The sequence below is a fragment of the Squalius cephalus genome (genome assembly GCF_949319135.1).
Source record: "Squalius cephalus genome assembly, chromosome: 2".
Taxonomy (NCBI): domain Eukaryota; kingdom Metazoa; phylum Chordata; class Actinopteri; order Cypriniformes; family Leuciscidae; genus Squalius; species Squalius cephalus.
In genome coordinates this window covers 60333849-60361083 of record NC_137123.1, presented here as the reverse complement: position 1 = coordinate 60361083, position 27235 = coordinate 60333849, and the positions used below count along the sequence as shown (strand labels likewise).

The window sequence follows — 27235 nt, the reverse complement described above, 5'->3', positions numbered from 1 at the left end:
TGGATCTGACACCGCCCTGTCGGTTCACATAGGATACCACGGACGTGTTGTCCGAGCGGACTAGCACATGGTGATCCCGTATGAATGGGAGGAAGCGCCTGAGCGCGTTCTCGACCGCTATCATCTCCAAACAGTTTAAGTGGAGGCATTTTTCCCGGTCTGACCACAGGCCAAAAGCCGGTTTGCCCTCGAACAGAGCGCCCCAGCCTGAGGTGGAAGCGTCCGTCGAGATAACTTTGCGGTGTGAGATAGCTCCCATTGTCACTCCCCGCTGGTACCAGTCGGCCGCTAACCAGGGCTTCAGAGCTGAAACGCAGCTCTGAGTCACTCTGATGCGGATACCGCAGGAAGCCCATGCTCTGTGAGGCACTCGGGCATTCAGCCAGCGTTGTAGCGGGCGCATTCGTAAAAGACCCAGCCGAAGCACTGCTGCGGCTGAGGCCATACAACCTAGTAACCTCTGAAATGTTTTGAGAGGTACGGTGCTGCCCGGCCGGAGGGACGCGGCCAGGCGTCGAATGCAGCGCGCGCGCTGTGTCGACAGGCGGGCCGTGTACTGATATACCTGACCGTCGAAGGCGAATCTCAAGAATGGCCTGTGACGGGGTATTATCAGGATCTGAAAAGCACGCGTCTTTTAGATCGAGAGATATAAACCAGTCCCTCGGGCGAATTTGCGCGAGAATTTGTCTGGTTGTGAGCATTTTGAACGGTCTTCTCATAAGAGCCTTGTTCAAACGTCTCAGATCCAAAATTGGTCTGAGAGCTCCGTCCTTCTTGGGAACGAGGAAATAACGGCTGTAAAAGCCCGACTCGCTCATGGAAGGGGAAACCGGTTCTATAGCCCTTTTGCACAGAAGTGTAGCTATTTCTGCTCGAAGTAGATGTGCTACTTCCCCATTCACTCTGGTCTCGATACGCGCTTGAAAGCGCGGAGGGCGGCGAGCGAACTGCAGAGTATAGCCCTGTTTTACTGTGCTTAGCACCCGTTCTGATGCGCCTGGAATAGTTTCCCACGCTTTTGCGTGTGCAGCCAGGGGCAGAATGGCCTCCGGGCTCCGATCGCCGCGCATCGCGGGCTCGAGAGCTCGAAACGGAGGGGCGGGCGCGGCGCGCGCGCTCTTGGTGCTTAGATACGGCGGATCGCATGCAGCGATAGCTGGCCGTTTTACACACAGTGTCCCGGTGGCTTTAGACGGGGAACATAAAGTGTGAGGCGCGACGCGCGATGGCGGCGTCGGGGGCGAAAATGTTCGTTAGTATGTGTGAGCGCTCGAGGGCGGGCACAGGACATACATTCAGGGGCGGGCGCGGCGCGCGCGCTCTTGGTGGTTAGATACGGCGGATCGCACGTAGCGATAGCTGGCCGTTTTACACACAGTGTCCCGGTGGCTTTGGACGGGGAACATATAGTGTGAGGCGCGACGCGCGATATCGGCGTCGGGGCGAAAATGTAGTTAGTATGTGTGAGCGCTCGAGGGCGGGCACAGGACTTACATTTAAAACATGACCGGTCGTGCGAGGCCGTGTGACAGAGCGGGCAGTGAGTAGGTGTGGGCACGGAGAAGTGGACACGTGACCTACTTTTAACACTAAAGCGGCTTTTGCCTGCTTCATGAGAGTGGGCTCTGTGAGAGACACGGGATGTATAGTGCTTGTGTACAGGGGTGAGCACAGAACGTGGGCACATTCACTGTACTAGAAACACATACGGCGTCAGCCGTGCAACCAGACATATGCTCTTTTGAAATTTTTCTGGGTTGCCGTGAGAACGGCGGATGCGCGCAGGCGAGCGGGTAGATACCGGCTCGTTGACTGCGGGGTAAACAGCTGCAGTAGCCGTGGCAACGGGGACTGACAGAGCGTTAAGCTTCGACGGTGGTCCAGCCGCAGGGCTGCGGGATTTAACCGTCTTTTCTTCTCTCGTGTTTAGACGCTCAAAAATACTCGAGCACCCTGAGAAGGTGTGGTGCGAGAGGCGGGTTCGCTTTCTGTAAGTAAGAAAGACTGGCCGCGAGCTCGGAGAAGCAAGCAGCATAAATTTTTAACTTCCCCGAGAGCTGGGATCGAACGCGGATCTCTCACGTGAAAGCGTATGATTCTGCCACTGAGCCACAGGGGAAAATACATAAGCTTTCAGTTAGCGCGAGCATATAAAAAGCGACCTCATGTGTCGCGTCGGCGTTTGTTTGCAGGCGTGCGTGTGTTTAAAACAGGCTCGTTTACTGCAATAGTAATATTTCCAGTCGCCTGAACTTAAGAGGGGACTGAGAAATGTGTGAGGATTGGCGGTTGTCCAGCCGTAGCGAGACTAACACACTCTCTTCTCTTTTCGCCGGCGAGTGAGGCGCGCACGCTGAACGCTGCTCGTGACCGTTTGCTTTGTCATCCCTTGAACGGCGCAATCTGCGCGGCCCAACGAGGGAGAGAGCGGGCTTGTTTTCTGTATGTAAGAAAAACTGGCCGCGAGCTCGGAGAAGAGAACAGCATAAACTTTAACTGCAGCGAGAGCGGGGACCGAACCCCGGTCTCTAGCTTGACAGTCTAGGATTCCGCCACTGAGCCACAGGGGAGAATACATTAGTACTCGGTTAGCGTCATCATGTCTTGTGACGGCGTTTGCTTGCAGGCGAGCGTGTATTTATAACAGGCTCGTATACTGCAATAGTAACAATTCCAGTCGCCTGAACTTAAGAGGGGACTGAGAAATGTGTGAGAATGGAGGTTATAGTCCAGGCCAGGGCGGGACGAAAACACTCTGTTCCCCTTTCACCGGTGAGTGACGCGCGAGGACGGAGTAGCTTTCTTGTAACGTAAAGAGAGCTCCAAGACCGTCCGCTCCTGCCATCCCTTGTGAGCGGCGCAGTTTGCGCGGCTCGAACAGAGGGAGAGGAAACTCGCTCCGAGACCGTCCGCTCCTGCCATCCCTTGTGAGCGGCTCAGTTTGCGCGGCTCGAAGAGAGGGAGAGGAAACTCGCTCCGAGACCGTCCGCTTCTGCCATCCCTTGTGAGCGGCGTAGTTGCACGGCTCGAACAGAGGGAGAGTACGGGTATCTATCACATTCGCCTCATCTCCTGACGCGGCGGCGGCGCGGGCAGAGCCGGCGGTTGAGCGGCCGGGAGGGAGAGGGCGAGAGAGAGCTCGAGGGAGAGGTTCCGGCGAGCTCCTCAGTCACAACAGTCTCCGGTGGTCGCTGCGAGCGGCGCTTCTTATTGCGCGGCCCGGCAGGGACAGGCGGAGCGACAGCTTGGTCGAAAGCTTCAAGTCGAGCCCGCAGGGTCGACATTGAAAGCTCTTCGCACTCGGAGAGTGCGGTGGCGGCGTGCCCGCGGCCCAGGCGGAGAGCGCAGAGAGGTGGCGGTCTCCGTTGCTGAGCGGGGCGCGGCACGAGCCGCAAAAACGAGGCGTTTTTACAAAAACGCCTCGTGCTCTTTTAGAGTACACACAGAAACAGTAATAATGTAAAGGATATGTCGCCGGATAGCGTAGCAGGCACGGATGGCTGAAGGCGGCGAAGACGGCCGGCTTCCTCAGGCGCTGTCCTAAGCTTGCTGGTCGCTGGTTTCAACGGCGGCGGCTCTCAAGATCCAGCGATGCGAAGAGCGTCGCTGAAGACAAGAAAATCAGAATTTTAGCCTATGAGCGCTGAATATATACATGCTGGCCACACCCATTCTGACGGTTAGAAGGGTGCGGAGGGCGCGAAGCGCCCTCATTGGTTGCCGCGTTCAGAGCGCTCACCGATAGGCTTAAGCAGTTGCCGCCGAGCAGCCAATGAGCACGCTTATACAGCCTGCCTAGGTCTGTCGGCTGCTGCACTGCGTTGACAATGTATACAAAATTAAGGATAATTTTTTGGCTTCAGATCTCGAAGAAAGAAGACTTTCCCGATGCGTAAGCTAACCTTACGCAATACGAGAGACCTCTCGTAAGAGAACTCAGGAGGGCCCTGTGGCCAGTTAGATAAATGTAATTGAGAATAACTATTTAATACAACATTTTCTTTCTGAAAAGAGGTCTTTGTAACCCTTACCCACTTCAAGTGCATCTTTCGCTTCTGACACCTTATATTAAAGACGATGAATGAATTACCATTGACAGCTTTGTCATCACCTGCCTGCTCAGAAAATTATCTATTCTGCCTTTCTTGAAAAAAACAATAATAATAATAAAAAAACATCAATGCTTTTTTTCAGCAGAACAGGGCAAGCAGGCTTTGAATTCACTGCTGTAATGTCTTCAGAATATAATTGTTTGCAAACTATCCTGCAAAAAATATTAGGTTGATCTGTTAGTCTACAAGTTTTTTTTTTTTTTTTTTTTTTGTATGGATATCATTCACTTGCATTAGAAGGTCTCACAGAGTATGATCTCCATTTGTGTTTATCTGAAGAAATAAAGTCATATACATCGGGGATGGGATGGGGGTGAGTAAATCATGAGAGAATTTTAATTTTTGGATGAACTGTCCCTTTAAAGGCTGCTTTATACTCCTGCGTCGGACCTACGCCGGAGCCTCCATGTTGTAGGCAAAGCGTTGGTTTTCATTTATACTTCTGCGTCGTTGTCCGCGTTGACGCGCAATTACACATGCAGAGGAAGTATGTGAAACTCGAGGGAGAGGTTCTTGCAGACCAATCACAGTGCTTGCGGTCCGCGTGTAATTGAAGCGTTGTTACATTTTTGGAGAGGTGCATGTCTGGGTACGCACAGCTTACGACGTAGCTACGGCGTGAGTGCGACACAGATGTATAAATTGGGCTTAATGACATCATCCTCCAGGAAGTGACATCATATTTTTGGAAGGGAAACCAACAGCAAAATGATCAGAACATTCCATCCTGTTTAATACAATCACATAAAACACTATACACATATCGACCTATCATTTTGCTTCATTTTTTTAAAGGTTCATAAGGCAATGCAGAACAGAAATGACCAAATTGGCTTGCGATTTGATTCTGTAATATTGCTGGATTTCCTGGCAAGCGCTGTTGAATAGGTAGGAGCCTCTAAGGGAGTTCTTTTGTCCATGGTGACATTAAGCTCAGAACATGAGTGGTACATGCTCTTCCCACTGAGCTCATCCTTTAAACCTGCCAGAATGTTGTGTTTCGCTTGTCATCCTCCCTGACAGCATAAACAAGAGATGTTTATTTTTGTAAAAGAGCATTATTTTGCTTTACATGTAAGTACAATATGAATTCAGATATGAACAATCTTCTCTCGAAAATGGAAAGAAGTTATATACGTACCTGTAGCATTTAAACAAAGCGAGGTGATAGATGAATGAATATGATGGCATGACTCATGCATTTCAAAAAATTGGCAAACAATCTGAGTAACTCATTCCGCTTTAATCCATTCTGTCCCGTTGCACTGTAATGGAAAATTCTATTTCTGAATCATGATTGGAGTTCATATCTACTAAAGGAAGGTTTGTAGGTGTTACATTAATTGAGACAAGACGCATAACATGCAAATATGGTTGCTTGAATTGCTAAATCAATACAAATAACACAAATAAACAACTACAAGACAAATGTTGTTGTTCGCACATGGTTAAATTTATACATTAATCAAATCTGCTAAAAATCCATTGGTTACACTTTAGTTAAGGGTCAAATTCTAGTTGCTTATTTTTTGATGAAATCTGAGAGCTGGATCACTCCTTCATAGGTTTTTAGTCAATTTCAAAAAAGTTAGTAAAAACATTGTTAAAATAGTCCAAGTGTACAAATTTATCAAGCGACGAGAATACTTTTTTTGCGCAAAAAAACAAACAAAAAGAACGACTTTATTCAACTATTAATTTTCTTCCGTGTGGGCCTCTGAAAGAGTTCACGAGAGCAACATGACGCATTTGATGGGAAAGTGTGAAAGGGAAGCCATTCATTTTGCTGCATTGGTAAGTAGGGCTGGGTATTGACACAAATTTCACAGTCAGCGAGCCTACTAGGCTTCATTAGCTTACTGTAATATTGAAGGTAAAAATTAACTGATTTGTATACAAACACTTAAATTACAATTTTATTTATTTTTATAATAATTAAGTTATATGAAATATAAACATTTAAATGGTGGCTGTCATAAAAACTTGCCAGATTTATTCAAACATGCATTAAATATTGAAGAACATTAAAAATTGTAATGAATATGTAATATAGTGCATACACTCACCTAAAGGATTATTAGGAACACCATACTAATACTGAGTTTGACCCTTTTGCCTTCAGAACTGCCTTAATTCTATGTGGCATTGATTCAACAAGGTGCTGAAAGCATTCTTTAGAAAAGTTGGCCCATATTGATAGGATAGCATCTTGCAGTTGATGGAGATTTGTGGGATGCACATCCAGGGCACGAAGCTCCCGTTCCACCACATCCCAAAGATGCTCTATTGGGTTGAGATCTGGTGACTGTGGGGGCCATTTTAGTACAGTGAACTCATTGTCATGTTCAAGAAACCAATTTGAAATGATTTGTGACGAGGTGCATTATCCTGCTGGAAGTAGCCATCAGAGGATGGGTACATGGTGGTCATAAAGGGATGGACATGGTCAGAAACAATGCTCAGGTAGGCCGTGGCATTTAAACGATGCCCAATTGGCACTAAGGGGCCTAAAGTGTGCCAAGAAAACATCCCCCACACCATTACACCACCACCACCAGCCTGCACAGTGGTAACAAGGCATGATGGATCCATGTTCTCATTCTGTTTACGCCAAATTTTGACTCTACCATCTGAATGTCTCAACAGAAATCGAGACTCATCAGACCAGGCAACATTTTTCCAGTCTTCAACTGTCCAATTCTGGTGAGCTCGTGCAAATTGTAGCCTCTTTTTCCTATTTGTAGTGGAGATGAGTGGTACCCGGTGGGGTCTTCTGCTGTTATAGCCCATCCGCCTCAAGGTTGTGCGTGTTGTGGCTTCACAAATGCTTTGCTGCATACCTCGGTTGTAATGAGTGGTTATTTCAGTCAAAGTTGCTCTTCTATCAGCTTGAATCAGTCGGCCCATTCTCCTCTGACCTCTAGCATCAACAAGGCATTTTCGCCCACAGGACTGCCGCATACTGGATGTTTTTCCCTTTTCACACCATTATTTGTAAACCCTAGAAATGGTTGTGCGTGAAAATCCCAGTAACTGAGCAGATTGTGAAATACTCAGACCGGCCCGTCTGGCACCAACAACCATGCCACGCTCAAAATTGCTTAAATCACCTTTCTTTCCCATTCTGACATTCAGTTTGGAGTTCAGGAGACTGTCTTGACCAGGACCACACCCCTAAATGCATTGAAGCAACTGCCATGTGATTGGTTGATTAGATAATTGCATTAATGAGAAATTGAACAGGTGTTCCTAATAATCCTTTAGGTGAGTGTATATTTAGCAAAATGCTCCTCTCTTGAGTTAATTTTTCTAGCTGACTAACGAGTTTATGGTCTTCTCTTGAGCTGAGCTGCGCCAGAGCGATCTCACGCCACAGCACCAAAACGGTATTTATGTTTTTGAATTTCAGAAGAAAATTGACTAATTTAAAATCTGAGACTTTGTTTCATATCAATAGTAACAAAGCACAAAGATTAGTGTGATTTACTGGATGGGATGCGCGCCACAATGTTACATTCACTCATCAACTGAAAACAGGATGACTAATCGATTATTGGGATTTAAGAATCGATATTGGTTCGTAAAAGTGAGAATCGATTAAAATCGAGAAATCAATATTTTTTTACCCAGCCCTATTGGTAAGGCACTTTTACATTTCTAGTTGGTTTCTCACGATTCGGACATCCAGGAAATGCACACTTTAGAACCATTTTAAACACTACGAGACCTATCTGCGTCATCTTCTCAGTGCTCGCGCATGCGTTGTGGTGCTCTTGTGAACTCACATCAGAGGCGCACAAGGAAGAAAATCAATAGTTGAATAACGTCGTTATTTTTTTTTTTTTTGGGGGGGGGGGGTGGGTTGCGCACAAAAAGTATTCTCGTCGGTTGATAAACTTAAGGTTGAGCCTAGTCACTTGGACTATTTTAACGACAGTGAGTAATTACTGACAGAATTTTAATTTTTTTGGGAGAACTAACCCTTTAATAGTTAATAGTAAAAATTGGACCCTAAACTTAAAAGTTTGACCAATCCATTCTTATGCAGTTTCAGTAAATCACATTTGGTCAGATTTTCTGTACAACTGTGGCATAGTTTGTTCATTCTATTTGAGAAGATGCATTCTACCCAATTTGTGATAAAGGGTTTGGTTTGTTTACCCCAAGTGTGCAGTTAAATCAACCAATAAATCAAATCAGTAGTATTTATATATCAAACATGATGCCAAATTCCAATTCCAAGTTGTTTTTTGGAAATTATCATAAGGGTAATCACATGGTGGCAAATGCTCTGGACGCCTTCATTTATCATGCTCGTTTAGTAAAGCATCTCGACTCATTTTTATGATTCTACTGCTGTCAACATCAGTCACCGGAAAGGATACAATCAATCATTCCTTTGAGAGCGAGTGATGGCCGTTTGACAGGGAAGGATCATTAGTCAGTCACTTTTTTGTTTACGCCACACAACACCGCCTGCCAAGCCCTGGCCTCAGTGAGCGCCATTTGCTTTAGTTGGAATAGCTGGATGTGGAATTTCAATCCATTAGCAGGCTGGCTAGCCGTCCCACCGGCTTTACAGAGAGTGGCCGCCATCAGATGAATGTGCATTCATTTTCAGCAGCAGATAAACTACAGTCTCGTGTTCCTGGCTTATGCGATAATTGCTACATGACTAAACCATATCTTCTTCAAATCAAAGACATCAATACGTTTTCATAGCTCAGATGAGTTAGATCTCTATCATGCCTCCTCCCCATATGTTCTCCTAAAATAAACAATAGAAATAGACACAAATTATTTTATTTGCATATAGTATAGAGCTATACAATTAATGTGGATTGCAGCAGATTTATATATATTAAAGCAATTCTATTGAGCTTAAATCATATTTTTATAGATAGACAGACAGACAGACAGACAGAGAGGCAGATAGATAGATAGACATAGACATAGACATAGACATATATATATATATATATATATATATATGTGTGTGTGTGTGTGTGTGTGTGTGTGTGTGTGTGTGTGTATTAGTTTATACTTGAATCTCTGAGTTTTCATTTTGTAAATTGCTATCTTAGAGAATCTAAACCAACCAAGACGTGTGATTTTTTTTTTTTTTTTTTTTTTTTTTTTTTTATCTGGGGAAAATATTGAGAATCAAAAGTGTTCTTTTTAGGCTCTCCACACAATTGAAGAAACAATTGAGATATCAAACAATATCTCTTTTGTGATTATTCTTTCCTTGGGGAAAGCTGCTCATTTAAGGAGAAGGCTGGTTGACCAAATGTTGCACCAGATGGATTTTCCTAAGATTTAATTTATTTATTTATTTATTTTTTGTTGGCAATAGAGTCAGTATGCTTTTTTAATCTTTAGAGGATTTATTGGGTGCTCACCTTAACACAAATCTGAATATTTTTCAATTTAGACAGCATACTGGTACATTATTTACTACATGCATTACAAAAGCATTGTATGAACAACCCAGGCTCATAAAAAAGAATGGGCCAGTGGCGAAATTTCTGCAAAATGATATTACATTGCTTCTTGCATTATTTGTGACTCTTTCAAAGTGAAGTGTCCGGTGAATTATGGCAAAATCGCATTCAGTTTTATACAGATCAGATTAACGTAAATCTGACAATGTTTTATTACGTTGGTTGTTATACAGTAGGTATCGTGGAAGTACAGAAATAAAACCTAAAAGATCAATGCTCTATCACATTTGAAAATAACATATCACCTAACCGGTAGTTTTAACAAAATCAATCATGAGATAAAATGCATTCGCTTAATCAACCATGCCATTTTTGCCAACTTCTATACGTTTTTTGATCCCCAGGTGAGCTGGCAAACAAGTTTACGACATCAGAAAATCCATAGACGTGGAGCTGAGTATGTGGTACAAATGTCAAAATAAATTAGTGCACAAATCATGCAATATGGTAAAAGTGTTTTGAGGTCATAACATAGTAGGGCAACATGGGGGAATATGACCATAGATGGCACAGAATCTCATCTCAGAATTTTTTTTTTTTTTTTTTTTTTTTTTTTGTCATTTCATCTGAATATCAACATTTGTGAGATTTAGTCAGCCGGAACAGTTTTGAGGGGAATTTATCTAATTTTGTATATCTGGAAAATAGTGATCTATGACATTGTATTATGTTGAATATCAACGTTTCATGTGCCTATTTTTGTTAATAAAGGATTTGTGGACATGCATATCAATGGTTTTAGATTTGTGGTGTGTGTGGTCGTTGTGGCCAGGACAGGTAATGAACAAATGAGAAGATGGTTCATTTCTTCCAACAACAATATATATATATATATATATATATATATATATATATATATATATATATATATATATATATATATATATATATATATATATATATATATTATACAGGGGCAGACGCAACAGAAGTAATTTCCAAACATACAAAAAGATGGAAGTTAAACAAAACTAACACAATTAAACAGGCCTAATACATAAATCTCCCCAAGAAAAACAAATACACACTAAGGTCATCAGATCATGATGTTATTATGGCTGAATAGCACTGACTAACTCTGATATGTCAACCACTGCTAGATATAGTCATTTAGCCTCTACCAAACACAAATAAATGTAAATATCAGAATATAATTCCCAAACAACGATAATTTGTACAACAAAAATATACACTTTATCATAACACAATCAACTACTTAAATCACAATATACAAAACTAATCCAACAAACAAAACAAAAAGATAAACTGAATGAAATAAAATAAATGATTCCCCTCCCAATCAGATCATGATGGTACATTTCCTCTGTAACAGTTTGGAGGCTCAATCCCCACCTCTCCCTCTCCCTCTCCCTCTCCCTCTCCCTCTCCCTCTCCCTCTCCCTTTGCTGAAACATGCGGCCATTCACTCCATTGACCAGAGAAATCTAGAACTCAGAGTTAAACAGTGAAGAGGAATGTAAGAAGTAAACTTTTAACTTGGCCTGTGTTTTTCTTATAATAAGGGGATTTAAATAAAGAAACCATAATAAATTAAACTTCAAAATAACCAATTTAAATCATGGTATCAAAAATATGTGAGGTGGGCTACGTGCCCGTCATATGAGTAAGATGAAATTAGACCCTTGGGGAAGAATTAAATTACATGTTAAATATGTTACAATTTCTTCACCCTTGTTACCCTGATGTGTGAGGTACTGTTCCAAAATAATCTTTAATTCATGTATCATCTGTCCCTGACTGAAGTAATGTGGATGTATAGGTACGTGTTTGGAGTTTTGCAAAAATGTAGTTGGAGGCGCCTTTTACCAATGAGCAAGGGTTGCATAATAAATAAAAAAAGTTGGTGAAATAAATCAAAAGCACATCCTGATGCTCATGTGAACAGTTACAGTTAGTGGCAAACGAGATCCATCGGTCATGCTTGAATGTACATTCTGTAGTGCAGAAAGGAAGTGCAAAGACCTTCAGTAAGAAGCAGGGTAATTAAATGGACCAAAAACAAGTATGAATCATTCCTCGCCTCGACCAGGAAGCCCTCGGGGATTGATGCTAAGCTTTGTTCTGTCTGTGAAGTGCTGTAGAGTTGGAATAATGACCGTGGCTATAACAAACACTGTCTGCATGGACCCTTGATGGATCACGTGAAAGTACCTTTAATGCCCTGACTCTCTAATCCTCTTTCTTCTTTCTTCTTGTTCATTGTCTTATCCTGCACTGTCTAATCAGCATCAGCTTTGGCCTCGACTGTGTTTTTTTGGTCATGAAGTTGCTTTCATATACAACTTTAAAGTTTGCTTGACTTTATCATGTCTGGATATATGCCTGGTTATCCGGGAAGGTTTTTGGGCAACTTTTTAGTGAATTCTCTGGTTGACACAGAGGGGCCGTTTACACGACACCCTTTTCAACTAAAACCTACATTTTTGTATGTGTTTTGGCCGTTGATTTACACGACAACGGCATTTTGGGGGCCTGGAAACGCAAACTTTTGAAAACGTTATCGTTATATTATACGGTAAAAATTATACGGTTTTACGGTTTAACGGTAAAATGATACCGTTATCGTCTCTGTGTAAACTACAAAAACATGAATTTGAGAAATGTTGACATCTTGCGCAAGCGTATTATGTGTTTAGTGATAGTCTAGGCGAATAGATTTTGTTTACAATGTGACATCGCCACCTACTGGCCTGACAGCAGAATAGAGCTTTTTTACTAGTTTTTGCGGATCCGTGTTAATGGGGATTGTCGTCTATACGTGAAAAACATTTTCCGATTTTAGTACATCGTTGTCGTGTAAACGTGCCCAGAGAATGTACCAGTCAACACGAGAATAGACTCAAGTCTTCAGTTTATCACAGTGCTTTTGGCTTTATAAGGAATTCTAAAGCTTTATGGATGTCATGATGAATAAACAAATTTGTTGAAGAGCACCTACAATACCAGGATCATATTGCTTTCACTGGGTCTTTACAACATATGTGATGCCTAATCAAGTACTAATCAAATATGCTTACTGTGGAGTCCAGTGGTTTATAAATTCTACAAGATGTAACGCTTTCGTCCGACAGCAATAACCCTGGCAATAAAGGTTTTTGCAAAGATCACAGCTTGAACGTACACGTTGAACTCCTTCGACTGAAACAAAACACTCCAAAATAATACAGAAAAGAAACAAACCTTCATAAAAGCAAACAGAAAAAAAAAAAAAAAAAAAAAACCCTGCGAGGACAATGACGATCATGACACAACTCATCTTTGATCTGTTTTACATAAAACAGTCGCTATGAATGAGCTTTGCAAAATTCAAACTTCTCATACAATTTAAAACAAGGGCTGTTACTGTTTTCAAAATCTCAAAGTATCTAGAATTACTCCTGCAGCAAGGAGTGACGGTTACGTAATGTTCTCGCAGTTGGGAACATAGATATGTGGGGGACCGACACAGATTGACTAAGAATTATGCAAGCGATGCCACGAAAAACAGGCCATAGAGCTATATCTGTCTGCAAACCTGTGACCTTGCTTCTGCAATCAACCACGATGTACGTGTAATTAGGTTAGTTCTCCTAAAAATATATAGTTATTTTCCATTATTTATTCACCTTCGTTTCGTTCCAAACAAGTAGGCTGTAGGCTGTTATATTCTCCACTGAACACAAAGGGTGAACAACTCTGAGTGAGCATTGCATCTTAGCTCTAAAATCGCATATGTTGTTTTTAAAGAAGTCTATGCTCACCCGGCTGCAGTTATTTCATCACAAGTACAGAGATCAAAACGGTAACATATTGTGAAATATCATTACAGTTCAAAATGACTGTTTTCTATTTGAATGTATTTTAAACTGTAATGTATTCCTGTGATCAAAGCTGAATTTTCAGCATCATTACTCCAGTCTTCAGTGTCACATGATCCTTCAGAAATCATTCTAATATGCTGATTTGCTGCTCATGAAACATTTCTGATTATCATCAATGTTGAAGACAGTCAAAGTTGTTGTTGGTTTTTGTTGTTGTTTTCCCTACATTCTTTGATTAATAGAAAGTTCAAAAGAACATCATTTATTTGAACTGAACAATTTTGTACCATCATAAAAACAATTCAATAAAAGTATTCATTTTTAATTAAAAAAAAATGTTTCTTACTGACCCCAAATATATGTAAAACTATGTATATATTAACATATTTATTTGCAGATGTTCTGAACTAAAAAGAAACAGAGGTGTGGAACAACATGAGTGAAAAATGACATTTCAGATTGTTGCCAGAAGTATTTGGATTTGAGTAGGGGAAGTTGGTCACGGATTGGAGTAAAAGCAAATTATTTGGGGAAGGCTGGTGCTCGATGTCCTTTAAACTCGATCTGAAGGCCTTCCTAAGTCCCAGAAGCTGACGGCACGATTTGAGTGGATGCGAGCCTGCGCTCAGCTAAACAGGGTGAGTTCAGCGCTGTATCTGTGATTGGCAGGATTAGGCTGAGGCGTCTGCGAAGCATCCATGTTGACAGACAAGCAGAGGAAGGACTTTAGTGCTTAGCGTGCTGAGGTTCAAGAAGGGGAAAAAACATGATTGTCGGGCTTCAGAGAAGGCCTGGGGATCAGAGGCACTCTAAATGAGTATAATTATCCATTTCTGTTGCTCCACATTCCCAGAAGGCCATTAAGAAGACAGTACACGAACCTGAGAACCTTCTGAAAACATCTTGTGAGGATTGTAAAGAGCTGTTAATTTGCCCAGCATCATTTTTGAAAAGTAATGCTTATGAGCATGCATGATTGAAAAGCTCATCTACTGTGCGCTTGTGCTCTAGTGCTAGTAGTCAACACTTTTATTAAAGCATCTTGTACAAATGAATAGTATGATTCCGACTTGATGCTTAATTTATCAAATATAGAGACCCTTTTTTTTTTTACTACTAATTTACTAATTCAATATTCCTTCACCTGGGTGTTCCTAGAGGAAATTTAAATCATTAGTTCAAGGTAATTGCTCATGAATTTTAAAATCGGCACTGTTCAAATTAAAAGCTGCAGGAAGATTGAAAGCAAATATTTTATAGCTCATTGTGTGCAGCATTTATGGTAACAGATGACATTAGCAGCATTGATCAAGCATTTTAGGTCTTTTTGGTAACACTTTACAATCATCTTTCATTAGACAGCATAACAATGGAAATTAATTCTAAAGCATGTATTAATATCTATCTATCTATCTATCTATCTATCTATCTATCTATCTATCTATCTATCTATCTAAACTGATAGACACAGTGCAGCATGTAACGTACATATATTGACAAATAGTTTCTGTAAAAGAGTAATACTAGTAGTAGTATTGCATCTATGTGAGGAAACACAACAGCAACAGAATAACAGGAAGGCTCATGAATTGAAGCAATCTGATTTTCCCGTTGAACATAAGAAAAGCACATCGCTGAAATGCATTACAGGATTGTGAGCAGTAAAAGGAGGTCTACAGATAACTGCACCAATTCACACGAAAAAAAAGTCTGTAAAATAGGACACAATGTACTGCATTAATATTAAAGGAATTTCCAGTGCTGATTTTTCACAGGCATTTTACCTGAGTTTTAAATTGTTCTAGAGGTTGAAGGAAATGTGTGGAAACTTAATAGAAACGTACATGACATTATCCGTTTGATTTTTTTTTTTTCTTACTGTGCAAAGGGGAGGGAGGATTGGAATAACTTATTTCCGTTTCCGTTTGCACAAGCTCAAAACAAGCCAAACATATTTATCGATGATATATCTTTTCCTTTGTCTTTCCTGCAATATCTTCATTTAGACAAAATCAGCCTCACGAGCCGGAAATTACAGCGTCTCTTCACCAGCACTTCATTAGACCTGCTATCTCATGCACCCTGTTTCTTTTTGAGAGCCTCAATTTGGATCGACATGCAGCTCACTGCTGTGCTTTCTGCTAGAGACAGCGAAACCAGGGCAGGACAAAACAACCGAAAGAACAAAAATCATACAGGATGTATTATACAACAAACAGAGCTTCAGTTAAAACAGAAATGAAGCATACCTTGCTTTGTGAACATTGCAAAAGAAAGGAGGAAGAAATAACTATAGCCAAAAAACATCAGCTCTATAACTGCCATAGGAAACAATCTCCATAATGGGCATGAGTCATGCATGAAATCACCTTGTTGTGTATGGAGATTATGTTTCAATCCAGCATGATACGTGCACATAGCAGTGTGTGTAACTGAACACATCTGTGCTGAATATGAAATTGAAGCCAGAAGCAATTTTTAGACAAAGTACAACCCATAATCCTCCAGAAAAGACAATGCATCAATCTTGCACTTCCAAAAGTACACTATCTTGACATAAATGAAAAAAAATATATATATATATATATATATATATATATATATATATAAAAAAAGCACATGCTATTGTATTCATTGCATATGAATATGACTAATTACAGTAGGTGCTTGCTGCATTTTTCAAGATCAACACAACTGATTTAAATAAAAATGAGTATGAAAAACATACACATTTTAGGCAGCTGGGTCATTGCTGTTATGCAGTACCATTTCAACCCTATAACTTTAAACATTTAAAAAAATATATACATGTAAAAGTGTGTTGTGATGTCAAGTTTTAGAGCGACACACAACTAATACCACAAATCAAACAGAATTAATCAGAATCATTGCTAATATTTATTGAACTGTAAATTGTGTGCTGCTTTTACTAAATTAATTAACGATTAAAATAAAGCATTCTGATTTTGTTTGCAACATTTTGTTTAAAGGGGAAAAAAAAAAATCTAAATAAGCAGGTTTTGATTTTAGAAGTGTACAGGGACATGACAAACATAACAACATTGGCAAAATTTCACAATACCAAGCATGTTTATTAAATTGTGAAATTGTGACAAAATCAGCTGATATGATTTCCATCAATTAAAATTGTGATTTTCTTTCAACTTGTTTAATATATACTGTAGGGCATGGAAATGTACAGCATGGGAGGAATGACCCAGTTGTTTGCACTCCAGCTGCCCTCAATCACTGATCAGATACTAACTGAATGGGACAATGCAGTCGGATCCTTCCAGTCTTTTTACATTTACAGTCATGCATTGGGAGCTTTTCTTCAAAGTGACTTAAAGTGCATTTAAGGTTAACATTTTATTAGTATGTGTGTTCCCTGGGAATCGACCCAAGACCTGAGTGTTGCATGCACCATCTGCTACAAATAGCGGATATAAGTTCAGCAATCAACAATTTACACTGGCGTCAGAAAACTTGTTTACATATTATTACCGGGCAAGTTCACCCAATGTGACTTTGGCTTTTGTGTGACTATGATATAAGGGCTGTTGTTAAACGGCTTGAAACACTCAAGGAGTGATACATCAACATGTTGTATTACTTTAGATTTTTTTTTTTGTTTTTTTTTTTGGCCAGACATCACAAGGGCTGGGATGCAGGGAGTCGGTAATGCAACGCTTGCCATTTATCAAACGACAGGGTTACCATGGCTGCCTATCTGCAGTTTTGTGAACAAACAAATAAAAACAGTTGTAATAAATACAGCATGAAGTCTAAACCAACACACAACCCGTCAGGGTATCACAGACACCGGTGCTGATAAGTAAAATACAACAAAAATATGTTAAATTACTCCAGGATCGTTAGACACATAAAAACATAAGGTTATCACTGACTATATGAGAGTGGTCTCATTTGTATTTTTCATATGCATTTGAGCAAAGTGTACGAGAACATTTTGTAGAGTTAAATAAATACGATTAAGTTATATATGTGTATATATATATATGCATACATACATATACAGGCGATATAACACAAATACTAATGAGATCATGTGGGGAAGATATTGCAGAAAACAATAAATAACATGTTGAATTATTCAAACAAGCTTATAAAATGTCATATTTACTAATGGAGTAATGGACAAAAAACAGCAAAGGATACGCTCTTGAGAAAAAAAAACTTGAGAATAGTCAAAGGTTTGTGGGATCCTTTTAACAGAATTACACATTTGCATTCATTTCAGGTAGTTTTGTGTCTTTTTCTTTTTCCCTTGACAGAAAGATGTGGACAAGTAATCACAGCGAGTTTTACGAAAGAAAACATTGCCAATGGGCAAATACTCATCCAGAAGTTTTAGGTGAAACAGAAATCCCCAAACTCGCGCTGGCCTACATTAAATTATATTTAGCCCTGGTGAAATGAGAACAGCATCACGGCGCTGACGTCAACGTCAGGTTTCCTTTCTAACTTCAGTTGTTAGTTTAGCCCAATGAAACCTAAAGGGAGTTGAGACAAAAACAAATCAGTCGTGTTTTCGCACATAAAACAGCCTGCAGCTCCTGCAGAGGGGCCTTTTGGTGTCTCTTTGTTATGCTTATTTTTTCTACCAGTTTAAAGCTGCTAATTTACCAAAAATATACTAATTAAAAAATTTTCCACAAGAATCTGGGAAGATGAAGCCATGTCGGTTATCATTTGAAGTACACGAATGCAGTCGTATGAAGCACAGTTGGCCATGTTTATGGTAATTTCCCTTGGATTAGCCAGTAACCAACAGGTGTCTAGTTGCTATGGCAACCGCTGGCACTTACCAGCCCATAAGCACGCCTAACTGTGTTTCTCACAGCATCCAAGAACTTGGCTACGAGCAGCGCGCTTTATTCGTTTGAATGGATGGAGCATGCAATCTGAACGCTTTAGCTTTATAAACCACTTTATTTGCTTCTAGAATTAGGCCTTGCCCACTGTCCAAATTGACTGGATACCACTGAACACTTGATTTTAAGGATAAACACAGGCAGGTACAAACCCCTAAACCATTCAATGCGTAATTATCTCCATTAGCTCTTGGCATAGCTTGAGCAAGTAAAGCAATACATTTCCAATTTTGCATTACATAGAATGTCTTGAAATAAGCACATCTTGAATAATATTAAAGTTCATAAAAATAAAAAAGTAGGGGGGTAAATGGTTGCACTTTATTTTACAGCACATGTACTTATGTGTACTTAACTAAAAAAAAGTAGTGGGTGATATAAGGTAACTACACGGGTTCAGGTTAGGTTTAGAGGTAGGTTCAGGGTTAGTACCTAGTTATTATTCAATTATTGCAATTACTATAATACGTACATAGTACATACTACTGAAAAATAAATAAATAAATACAATTTATATATATATAATTAAAAAAAGACAGAAACACCCCCAAACAGCAGTTACAGACCTGTGGAGAGGCATGCAATGCAAAACATTGAATTGATCGGATTAAAACACCCCACATTTGAGGCCAAAAAAATTGCATAACAATATAAATTGATAAAGACATGCACACATAAATAACTAAATCATTCAGAAAACCCATACGAATAGTTGTGTAAACAAATTAGCAATAAATAGCAAACAAGACTTTGAACATCTCCAGGCCAGCCGGCAAACTAGTATTGTTACAGAGGCTTAAAATGACTCCCAACCTGCAAAATCAACGCACTTTAACGTTTCCCCACGGCTCAAGGAGTTCCATTAAATACCATGATTAAACTAATCAACAGACTCATTGGTGCCTGTCAGATATCATCGCTGCCTTCTCAATTAGCCAAACCTCCTTGAACTCAATTGCAAATGTTGTCAATCGCATGCCATCTCCCTCCCAGGTCCTCTCTGCTGCAGTGACACCCCCCTAAAATGAGATAAGTGAAATAATCAGTGGGGAAATTAAACATCGTAGCATCCCCTGACGGCCCCTCCCAAAGCCCATCATGCCGATTAAGAGGCATCATTTGAGATTTGTGGATTTGGAAGTGTGCAATTTATGTTTTTTGTCTTACTTTTGTGCCACCAAACCGGTAATGCAGCCCTCGCTGTTCAAAACATCCTTCGGTTCAGAGCGCACATTAGCTCGGAAGCCAAAAACAATATCAGCTAATGGTACGAGGAACGGGCAAACGTGAAAATGGAGATAATTTTGGTGATGGGGCTGGAAAACATTCAGTACCATATTGCACAGTTTTGGAATGCATCCTAAACATGCCACAGCAACAGCTGCAGGTTTTTCCCCCCCGAAACCGTAGAAGAAAGACACCCCTGGCATTTGACCTTGCCATGCAGATATCCTTGACGCAGATGGATGCAAATGATTTTTCCTTGCTGTAGAGCGTGAACCCAGGAGACTGATCCTGAAGACTCCAATTATGTTTTTGCGATTCAATGCACAACATTTTATTTATGTCTGTTAATCCAGATTTTCTCGATCAAAAATGACAGAAAACAAGTAACACAAAATCCAAAACACTTCATGAAATAAGTTTAAACGGTTAGGCATAAAAAAAAAAATAATAAAAAAAAAAAGCACAGTCACCTGACAATCAGCCCTTGCACATTATTAATTACATTAACATCCCTCAGCAGCACATCGGTGTGTAACAGTATGTCAAGGTCGGTCCTCTCATTATAGCCCCTTTGTGGCTTTACAAAGCTGCGACTCACCCTCTTCAGCTTATAAAGACAAGTTGTCAGGTTACCCAAATTATTCAAGCCCCTCATCCTCAGATGCAACCTTCATTTTCCGCAGCTATAAAAAGATCCACATCATGCTCAAAGTGGAATAGGACCCTTGAGCCTAGTGAGGCACTGGGTACAAAGCAGACCTCTTTATCATTGAGTAGAGGGCCAGGTCAGCTTGCCTCCTCGCTTCCTCTCAACACTTGACACAGCAATTTAAAATCCACCAGCAGATACAGCTGTACCAATATTTTAGTCCGTCATGGTATATAGGGCAAACGGGGAAGTTCTTTTAAAGCACCTTTAAAGATCAAAGTAGCATCGGAAAAATCCATCGATCCAAGAGCTTCTAAACAACTAGCAATCTCCAAAACGAGTTTGAGATTGATCGATGCAAACCCTCATTTTAAAGTCTTCTGCTTGCATATATACGTTGCTTTATACCTTGGGTCATGCAAGAATGCTTTAATTTCACCTGTTTGTAATAATAGCTTATTACGGCAGAAAAGCTCTTATCGATTTCTTGTTCTTTCCCACACCCTAAGAGTAGTTTACCCTATTTAGTACAGTATTGTGTGCTGTGCTCCCCTGCTTGAAGAATAAGGGGTTTGTGAGCAGAACCGATACATAGGTTCACCGGGTATCAGCTTGGTGCATTGATCTGAGCTATTGAATGAACTCCTGTCAACTCACAATGAGCCTGCGATTGTTGGTTACCTGGCGAAAGCTGTTATCAAGCTCGTTTTAATTTCCAACAAAGATCTATAAGAACCGGACATCATATTTATTGATGACATAAACATATTTTGGTCAATATAGTGCAATAAGTGCAAAGCAATCAAAACAATGAAAACGATAAGGGAAAGAGAATTGCGAATGCTTGTATAAAAATAGGTGTTACATTAAAATATCAGTATTACACAACATAATTATTACTTCAATTATTATTTATGAATTTTGATATAACATATTAAAAATACATATTAAGAATGAATGCACATATTCATTTTTAATATATAATATTTCTTCTAATGTTAGCTGGGAAGACCCTATGGCCTTCCATCTTCCAAAAAAGTGCAGACAGCATACAAAGACACTTTTCCTTTGAAATCGTTAAATGATGCAAAGTCTCTCTTCGACATTGGGGTGTGCCACTGCTCAAAAAAAGCCACTTGTACAATGCAAGCTACAGTAAGTGATCGGAAACTACAAACAAAATGTTCGTACAGAGAATCATGGGACATGACACACATAATATTGATGAGCATTGAACTTTTTTTGAAAATACATGGCAAAGAGTATACCAATAAATACAGTACTTACTTACAGACTAAAGCAGAGGAATTGTCCTGCTCGATTGGATGCGCTGCTGTATAGTGTTTATGTCAGAAAGTGTTGTTTTTTTTTGTTGTTCCTCTCTCTCTCTTGATCTTGTATGTGAAAGCCCTCCCGACCCCCTTAAATTCACAATAGTTGTATGATTATATTCCTGAAAATGTATTTGGGTGAGATTAACCTGTACACTTAGATTTATGCGTATTCAATCATCGACTTAAAAAAATAGATTTTGCATCACCAGTTTTATATCACAACTCGTGCTTTCATCCAAGTTCAGCGAGCACTATTTATTTATTTTCATTCTTAGTTATTTCTGTAATGCCATGTGGTTCTGAAATTAAAGTAACATAGTTCGGCACACCCCACTGAAGGTTTTGGATTTTTTTTTTTTTTAAAGTTGTAGTATATTGTGCCAAGGCACCCTCCAGTTTGAGTCAGTAAAAGGGGAAAATGCGTCTACTGCATTTATAGATAGACCAAGGTTTAAAACTGGCTCTGTGTTGTCTGTTTCTCAAGAACTTCGAGGTAGTCCGGCTCTATTTGAAGTTTTGCCTTTAGTTCCAAATAGTCATTTCTATTGGGCTCCACAAAGACAGTACTTGGCGCTGTACCATAAAGCATAGTCTCTCGTATTCCTTCAGGATGTAAGAACTGGCGCCTCACGTCGAAGTTTGGTTGGTATGTGTATGGGACAGGGCCAGTGTACTTATATTCAAACCTGCTGCCAGCAGTCGATGGAGATTTATCCGGCTCCAGAATCCCTCTAAAGAAGTGTTCAGCATCCTGAACAGGAGACGGCTGCTCACGAGGCTCTATGGTGCTCACCGTGTAATTGGGGCTCCTCAAGGTGACCTCCTGGTCCTCATCAGCATTACTCCTGTAGGTGACCTTGAGTTCGTGCAGGTCGGGGTAATCCTCCACGGCGTTCCCTTCCCGGGACCTGTAGATTGGGTTTTTGCACATGTGACCCAGTGGATGGGGGATGTACTCATAGACGTGACCCGCTGGGGCCTTGACCTTGGGGACAGAGCGATTGCTATAGAGATTGTACTGCAGGTTGAAGGAGCTCACGTCCGAGTTGTTTGTGCTGGTACGGTCGCTCTGAGACTTTTTACGCCTCTTCATCACCACCACAAACAGGCCGGCTGCCACAAACACGGACATTATGAAAACAAGAAGGAGGCTGAGAATGAGAACAGACAAAGGGACATTACTGGAAGTGGTGTTAAACCTCTGGGGTGTCTCGGTAGTGGTGATCCGGTCTGCTGAAGGCTCCTCGGAAGGAACCACGGTGGACACGATGACGTCAGAGTAATCTGGACATAACTGCTCAGAAGGGACAACCCGCATATCCTGCTCCGCAACCCGCTTGGGTGTCACGCATTTGACGTCGTTCACCACCGTTCCAGTGTTCAGCTGCTCCAACCAGATCTTCATGCCAACCGCATCGCAGGTGCAATCCCAAGGGTTCTCGAACAGGTCAATCTGAACCAATGCTTTCAACTGGTCTAGAACTCCACTCACAGGCAGGTTTTGAAATTGGTTGCTGCGAAGGTTGAGGCGGGATAGAGACAGACTAGAGAAGATGCCTCCTGGCAACGTTTTTAAAAGATTGTTATTGAGGAAAAGTAGCTGAAGGTTGGGCACAAAGCGGAAGGTGCCACCCACAATCTCTCGAATCTTATTATATTCTAAATACAAGTACTGCAGACTCTTTAGCCCAAAGAACATATCTGCTGTGAGTCTGTCAATCAAATTGCCATTTAAGTACAGCCTACGTAGGTTAATTAAATCCCCAAAGGCTCTGTCGTGTATGAGTGCTATCCGATTGTTTCCCAGGTGCAATAAATCCAGTCCCTCAGCCTCCACGAAGTCAGATCTACGTACGACGGGGATGTAGTTCCCCGTGAGGTACATCTTTTTAGGATTGTATGGCTTGGGCTTAAGATCTGATATGTTTTCAATCTTCCTTTCCTGGCAGTTGACATTGAGCCCCAGGTCAGAGATTTGCAGATTGCATGTACAGGTGGTGGGGCAGTCCAAAGGCACGGGAGATTTGGTCTGAAAAGCAATGATGGGCCCGTAGTTGTAGGGGTTGGCTGGGATTCGAGATGTGGGCTTGGACTTGGTTTTGCTGGATTGGCGGGTGCCCTTGGTCGGCCTAGATGAGGATCGCAGGACGGCCGAAGACGTGGCTGATGCTGTCACAGCTGCCGGTGTGGTCTGGAAATAGCTGCTGGTGCTGAGCGGGGGAGGTGGGCGCATCTCGTACTCTGATATGGCCCTTCTGGGACACAGTTCCTGCTTTGAGACCTCGTCCAGATCCCTGCCATGGAGCCTGAAAGGAGTCTCACAAACCACCTCCCCCACCAGAGCAGTGTAGGCGATGCTCTCCAGCCAAGCCTTAAGCGCAATGAGCTCGCAAGAGCAATTCCACAGATTTTCCTCAAGCTGTAATTCCACTACTTTGTCCATATGCTCCAAAAGGCCGATGTAAGGGAACATTTTTAAGCGATTTCCCCTAAGATCCAGGTGCGTCAAGGGCACATTTCGGAAAATGTTCGTGGGCAGAGAGGACAACAAATTGTCATTGAGAATCAGCACAGTCAGTTGATGAAGCCTGCTCAGAGCATTAGGTTCAATAGTGCTAATAAAATTATAGTCAATCTGCAGGTATTCTAGGCTCTCGAGTCCGGCGAAAGTGTCGTCCCGAAGAATGTCTATTTTGTTATTGTTCAAATGTAATCTCTTTAATCCCTGGAGTCCATTGAATGCCCCAGTCTCCACCTCAGATATGTCATTATTACCTAAATGCAAAATGGTAGCTCCAGTATAGTTGATGAAGTCATTGACAGACAATCTTTTTAGCAAATTACCTGTCAGTAAAAGATGGTACGTAGAAAATTGCACCGGGCTTATTTCCGACAGTCGCACAATGCCCCTGTTCTCACAACTGACTGTCAGAATGCCTTCCTTCTCCTCACAAGTGCACAGATTCCTACAGATCTCCCCATAATTGTCATACATCTCAACCAGACTCAGGGATGTGGCAACCAGCAATATTATTTTCAGTATCCAGATATGCATTTTCTTGTGCAGGAATGGCCCGGCTCACGGAAGTGCAGTTGTAGTTTTGGGTGTCATCTAGAAAAGGAAAAGATGTGATGAATGTCTGTTACATGGACATGCAATATCTACATATGCAAACTACATTACATAGTGGACAATCACAAGATGCTACAGGAATATCTCAAAAACAAATGACAGGATCCTTCCAATTTACGTAAAGCAAACTGTTCCTACTTAATTTGAAAGCAGATGCTGATATTAATAACCAATGTGCACTGTTCTTTAGCCTAAACTTTGAAAATGCAAGACATAATAAATGGATTTAATATCATTTTAGGCTATCTGTGTTTAATAATATCAGAATAGTCTCATACCAAACTCTATCAATTATATATCAAATGCATCGATTTATTCAATACAATACATCATGTATATTATGTAATGCTCATGGTATTTCAAACACAACCACATTATTTTCATCACGACACTCGGGCACATTTATGAAGACATACTGTAGAGGGGAGAACGAAGAGGGAAAAAAAGGAGAAAACGTTATCGATCCTTAGAAATTCAAAGTAACATCGACTGGCACAAACACTATCCAATGCGCAATTTGGGAATGCATTTCCAACATACTCTCCGGCGGCATCTCAACTCAAAGAGGCAAAACGTAAAAGCCAGTTGCATGCATTGAACAAATCGACATCTCCATGGTTTCCAACTTGAAAATCTGCCGTTGAACGAGACAGATGAGCAAATCTACATACCAGTATCACTCAGCAAATCGCTTTAAATATCACGCAAGTAAAACAAATGTTGTCTCAAAACAGAGACCGTTTACATACACATGCAAAAAAAAAAAAAAGAATACAGTATATATTCCCGTACTCACCCCACATATCCGACGACTTCAGTTTTTATCAACTCTCAACCAGTATCAAAGTTAAACGTCGGAGTGCACGACACATCTATGCTTCACAAAGGTGCCTATGTTGAATTTCTCCCTTTGATGCTATATGTGACAGTCATAGCTCGTCCCTCAGGCGACAAAGACGCGAGTTGATTAAAATCAAAACGCGACGTCATCGATTATAGCCCGATTCCATTTTGATGGGGAGCAAACAATACTATATTAAACCATTTTATTGTCTAGAAGCATTTGTATTCATGTTAATCAACCTCTCTCTCTCACTCCCTCTCTCGTTCTCCCCCCTCTCTCCCACATAAACACACACTTGGACGCACAAAGACACGCACACACACACACACACACGCACACACACACTCACACATTCACAGATACAGCACATAAGTCTAAAGTATATATTAGTCACGTTAATTATCTAGGGTTTCAATTTTATAAAAGAAACAATAATTAAGTAAACAACAATATAACTGAGCCGATCCATTACAAAACAGCTCATTCATCGCGCACCCAAGCCGGTCTTTCCAAAGCAACGCGTAATGCTTCATAACTGAGGCTCTTAAATCTAACGCCCGAAGCGTGTGAAGCACATATGAAGTTGTGTAACGCATGCATAACTGAATATTTCAAAAGACAGCACAAGTGTTCAAGAGGCAGTTTCAATGGCAGCGAGATAACTGCGTTTCAGCACCACGGATAGCTCCAGCCGCAAGAAAACGGGGCTTCGTATGAGAATTGCTTTGCTTTGGAAGACAATCCATGTTGCTTACCCGCTTAAACGTGGTAAATTCGAAAACATAATTAGCACGGCCAATCTATAACCTTGAAGACACTGGTCCCTCTTCAGCCCGACTGTATAATAATCCGTGAAGTGGTTCGTGATCAGCCTGGGTATCACAAACTCTCGCTGGAAACGTGACGGTCAGCAGGCTGAAAAGAGGAAAAACGCAAGTTTAGGAATTTCTCTTGATGTGCATTGCCATTCCCTGGCACAATCCAACCAGTGCAGTGTCCATTTTAAACGGAATGTATCCACAAGCAAGGCAGTCTATCCTTTTTTCACAGAAACGGACGCGCAAAGTACGCATCCCCGAGACGCTTGTGAGTGGTACAGCTGGTATCGCGTTGTATATTGCCGGATGTACATGTGATTTCTTCGCTGATCTCTGGTTCCTCCAATGCTGTGTTGTCTGTTTTCATATTTTTTTGTTTTATTTTTGTTTTGGCAAGAGGTTCCCATAAATCCGTCTTTGGAGATGTGTTGCCATCTTAACTAGACTTTCAACTAGTGGAACTTGGATTTCCATTGGCTCACTGTTGCTGTACTGTCGTCAGATCAATTGTAAATTTGGGGCAGGGTGGAATATTTATGAGAGGACTTAAAATAAGAGCTTCGTGCACAATATGTTGCTCGCACACTGCCCTCTCTCTAGCTTATTTTACGCAACAGAACAATTGAAGGGTAATGGCGATGGTAAGACAATCGGAGAGAGAAAGAAGAGGAAGCAAAAAGGCACCGTGTGTGTGTGTGTGTGTGTGTGTGTGAGAGAGAGAGAGAGAGAGAGAGAGAGAGAGAGAGAGAGAGAGAGAGAGAGAGAGAGAGAGAGAGAGAGAGAGAGAGAGAGACCCATAGAGGGCAGTGTAATTCGGTAAAAGAAGCTTTTGCCATCTGTATGCAGTACACAACACATTTAACTTGTTATATCCTATAGCTCAGTTCTATTTTGC

General features: G+C 41.1%; 1 protein-coding gene across 2 annotated transcripts; it reads right to left on the bottom strand.

The window, feature by feature from the left end:
• Positions 1 to 20939: 20939 nt before the first annotated feature.
• slitrk5 (SLIT and NTRK like family member 5) lies at positions 20940 to 27032 on the bottom strand. Of its 2 annotated transcripts, none has more exons than XM_079897822.1 (2): positions 25475 to 25791; positions 20940 to 24657 (listed from the first exon to the last, which is right to left on the bottom strand). In XM_079897822.1, exon 2 carries the CDS (start codon positions 24598 to 24600, stop codon positions 21997 to 21999), a length of 2604 nt encoding a protein of 867 aa, XP_079753948.1. In that variant the 5' UTR covers positions 24601 to 24657; positions 25475 to 25791; the 3' UTR covers positions 20940 to 21996. The 2 variants fall into 2 exon arrangements, with proteins under 2 accessions (XP_079753948.1, XP_079753947.1); XM_079897821.1 differs by lacking the exon at positions 25475 to 25791 and adding an exon at positions 26278 to 27032 and having other exon boundaries at positions 20946 to 24657.
• Positions 27033 to 27235: the final 203 nt, after the last annotated feature.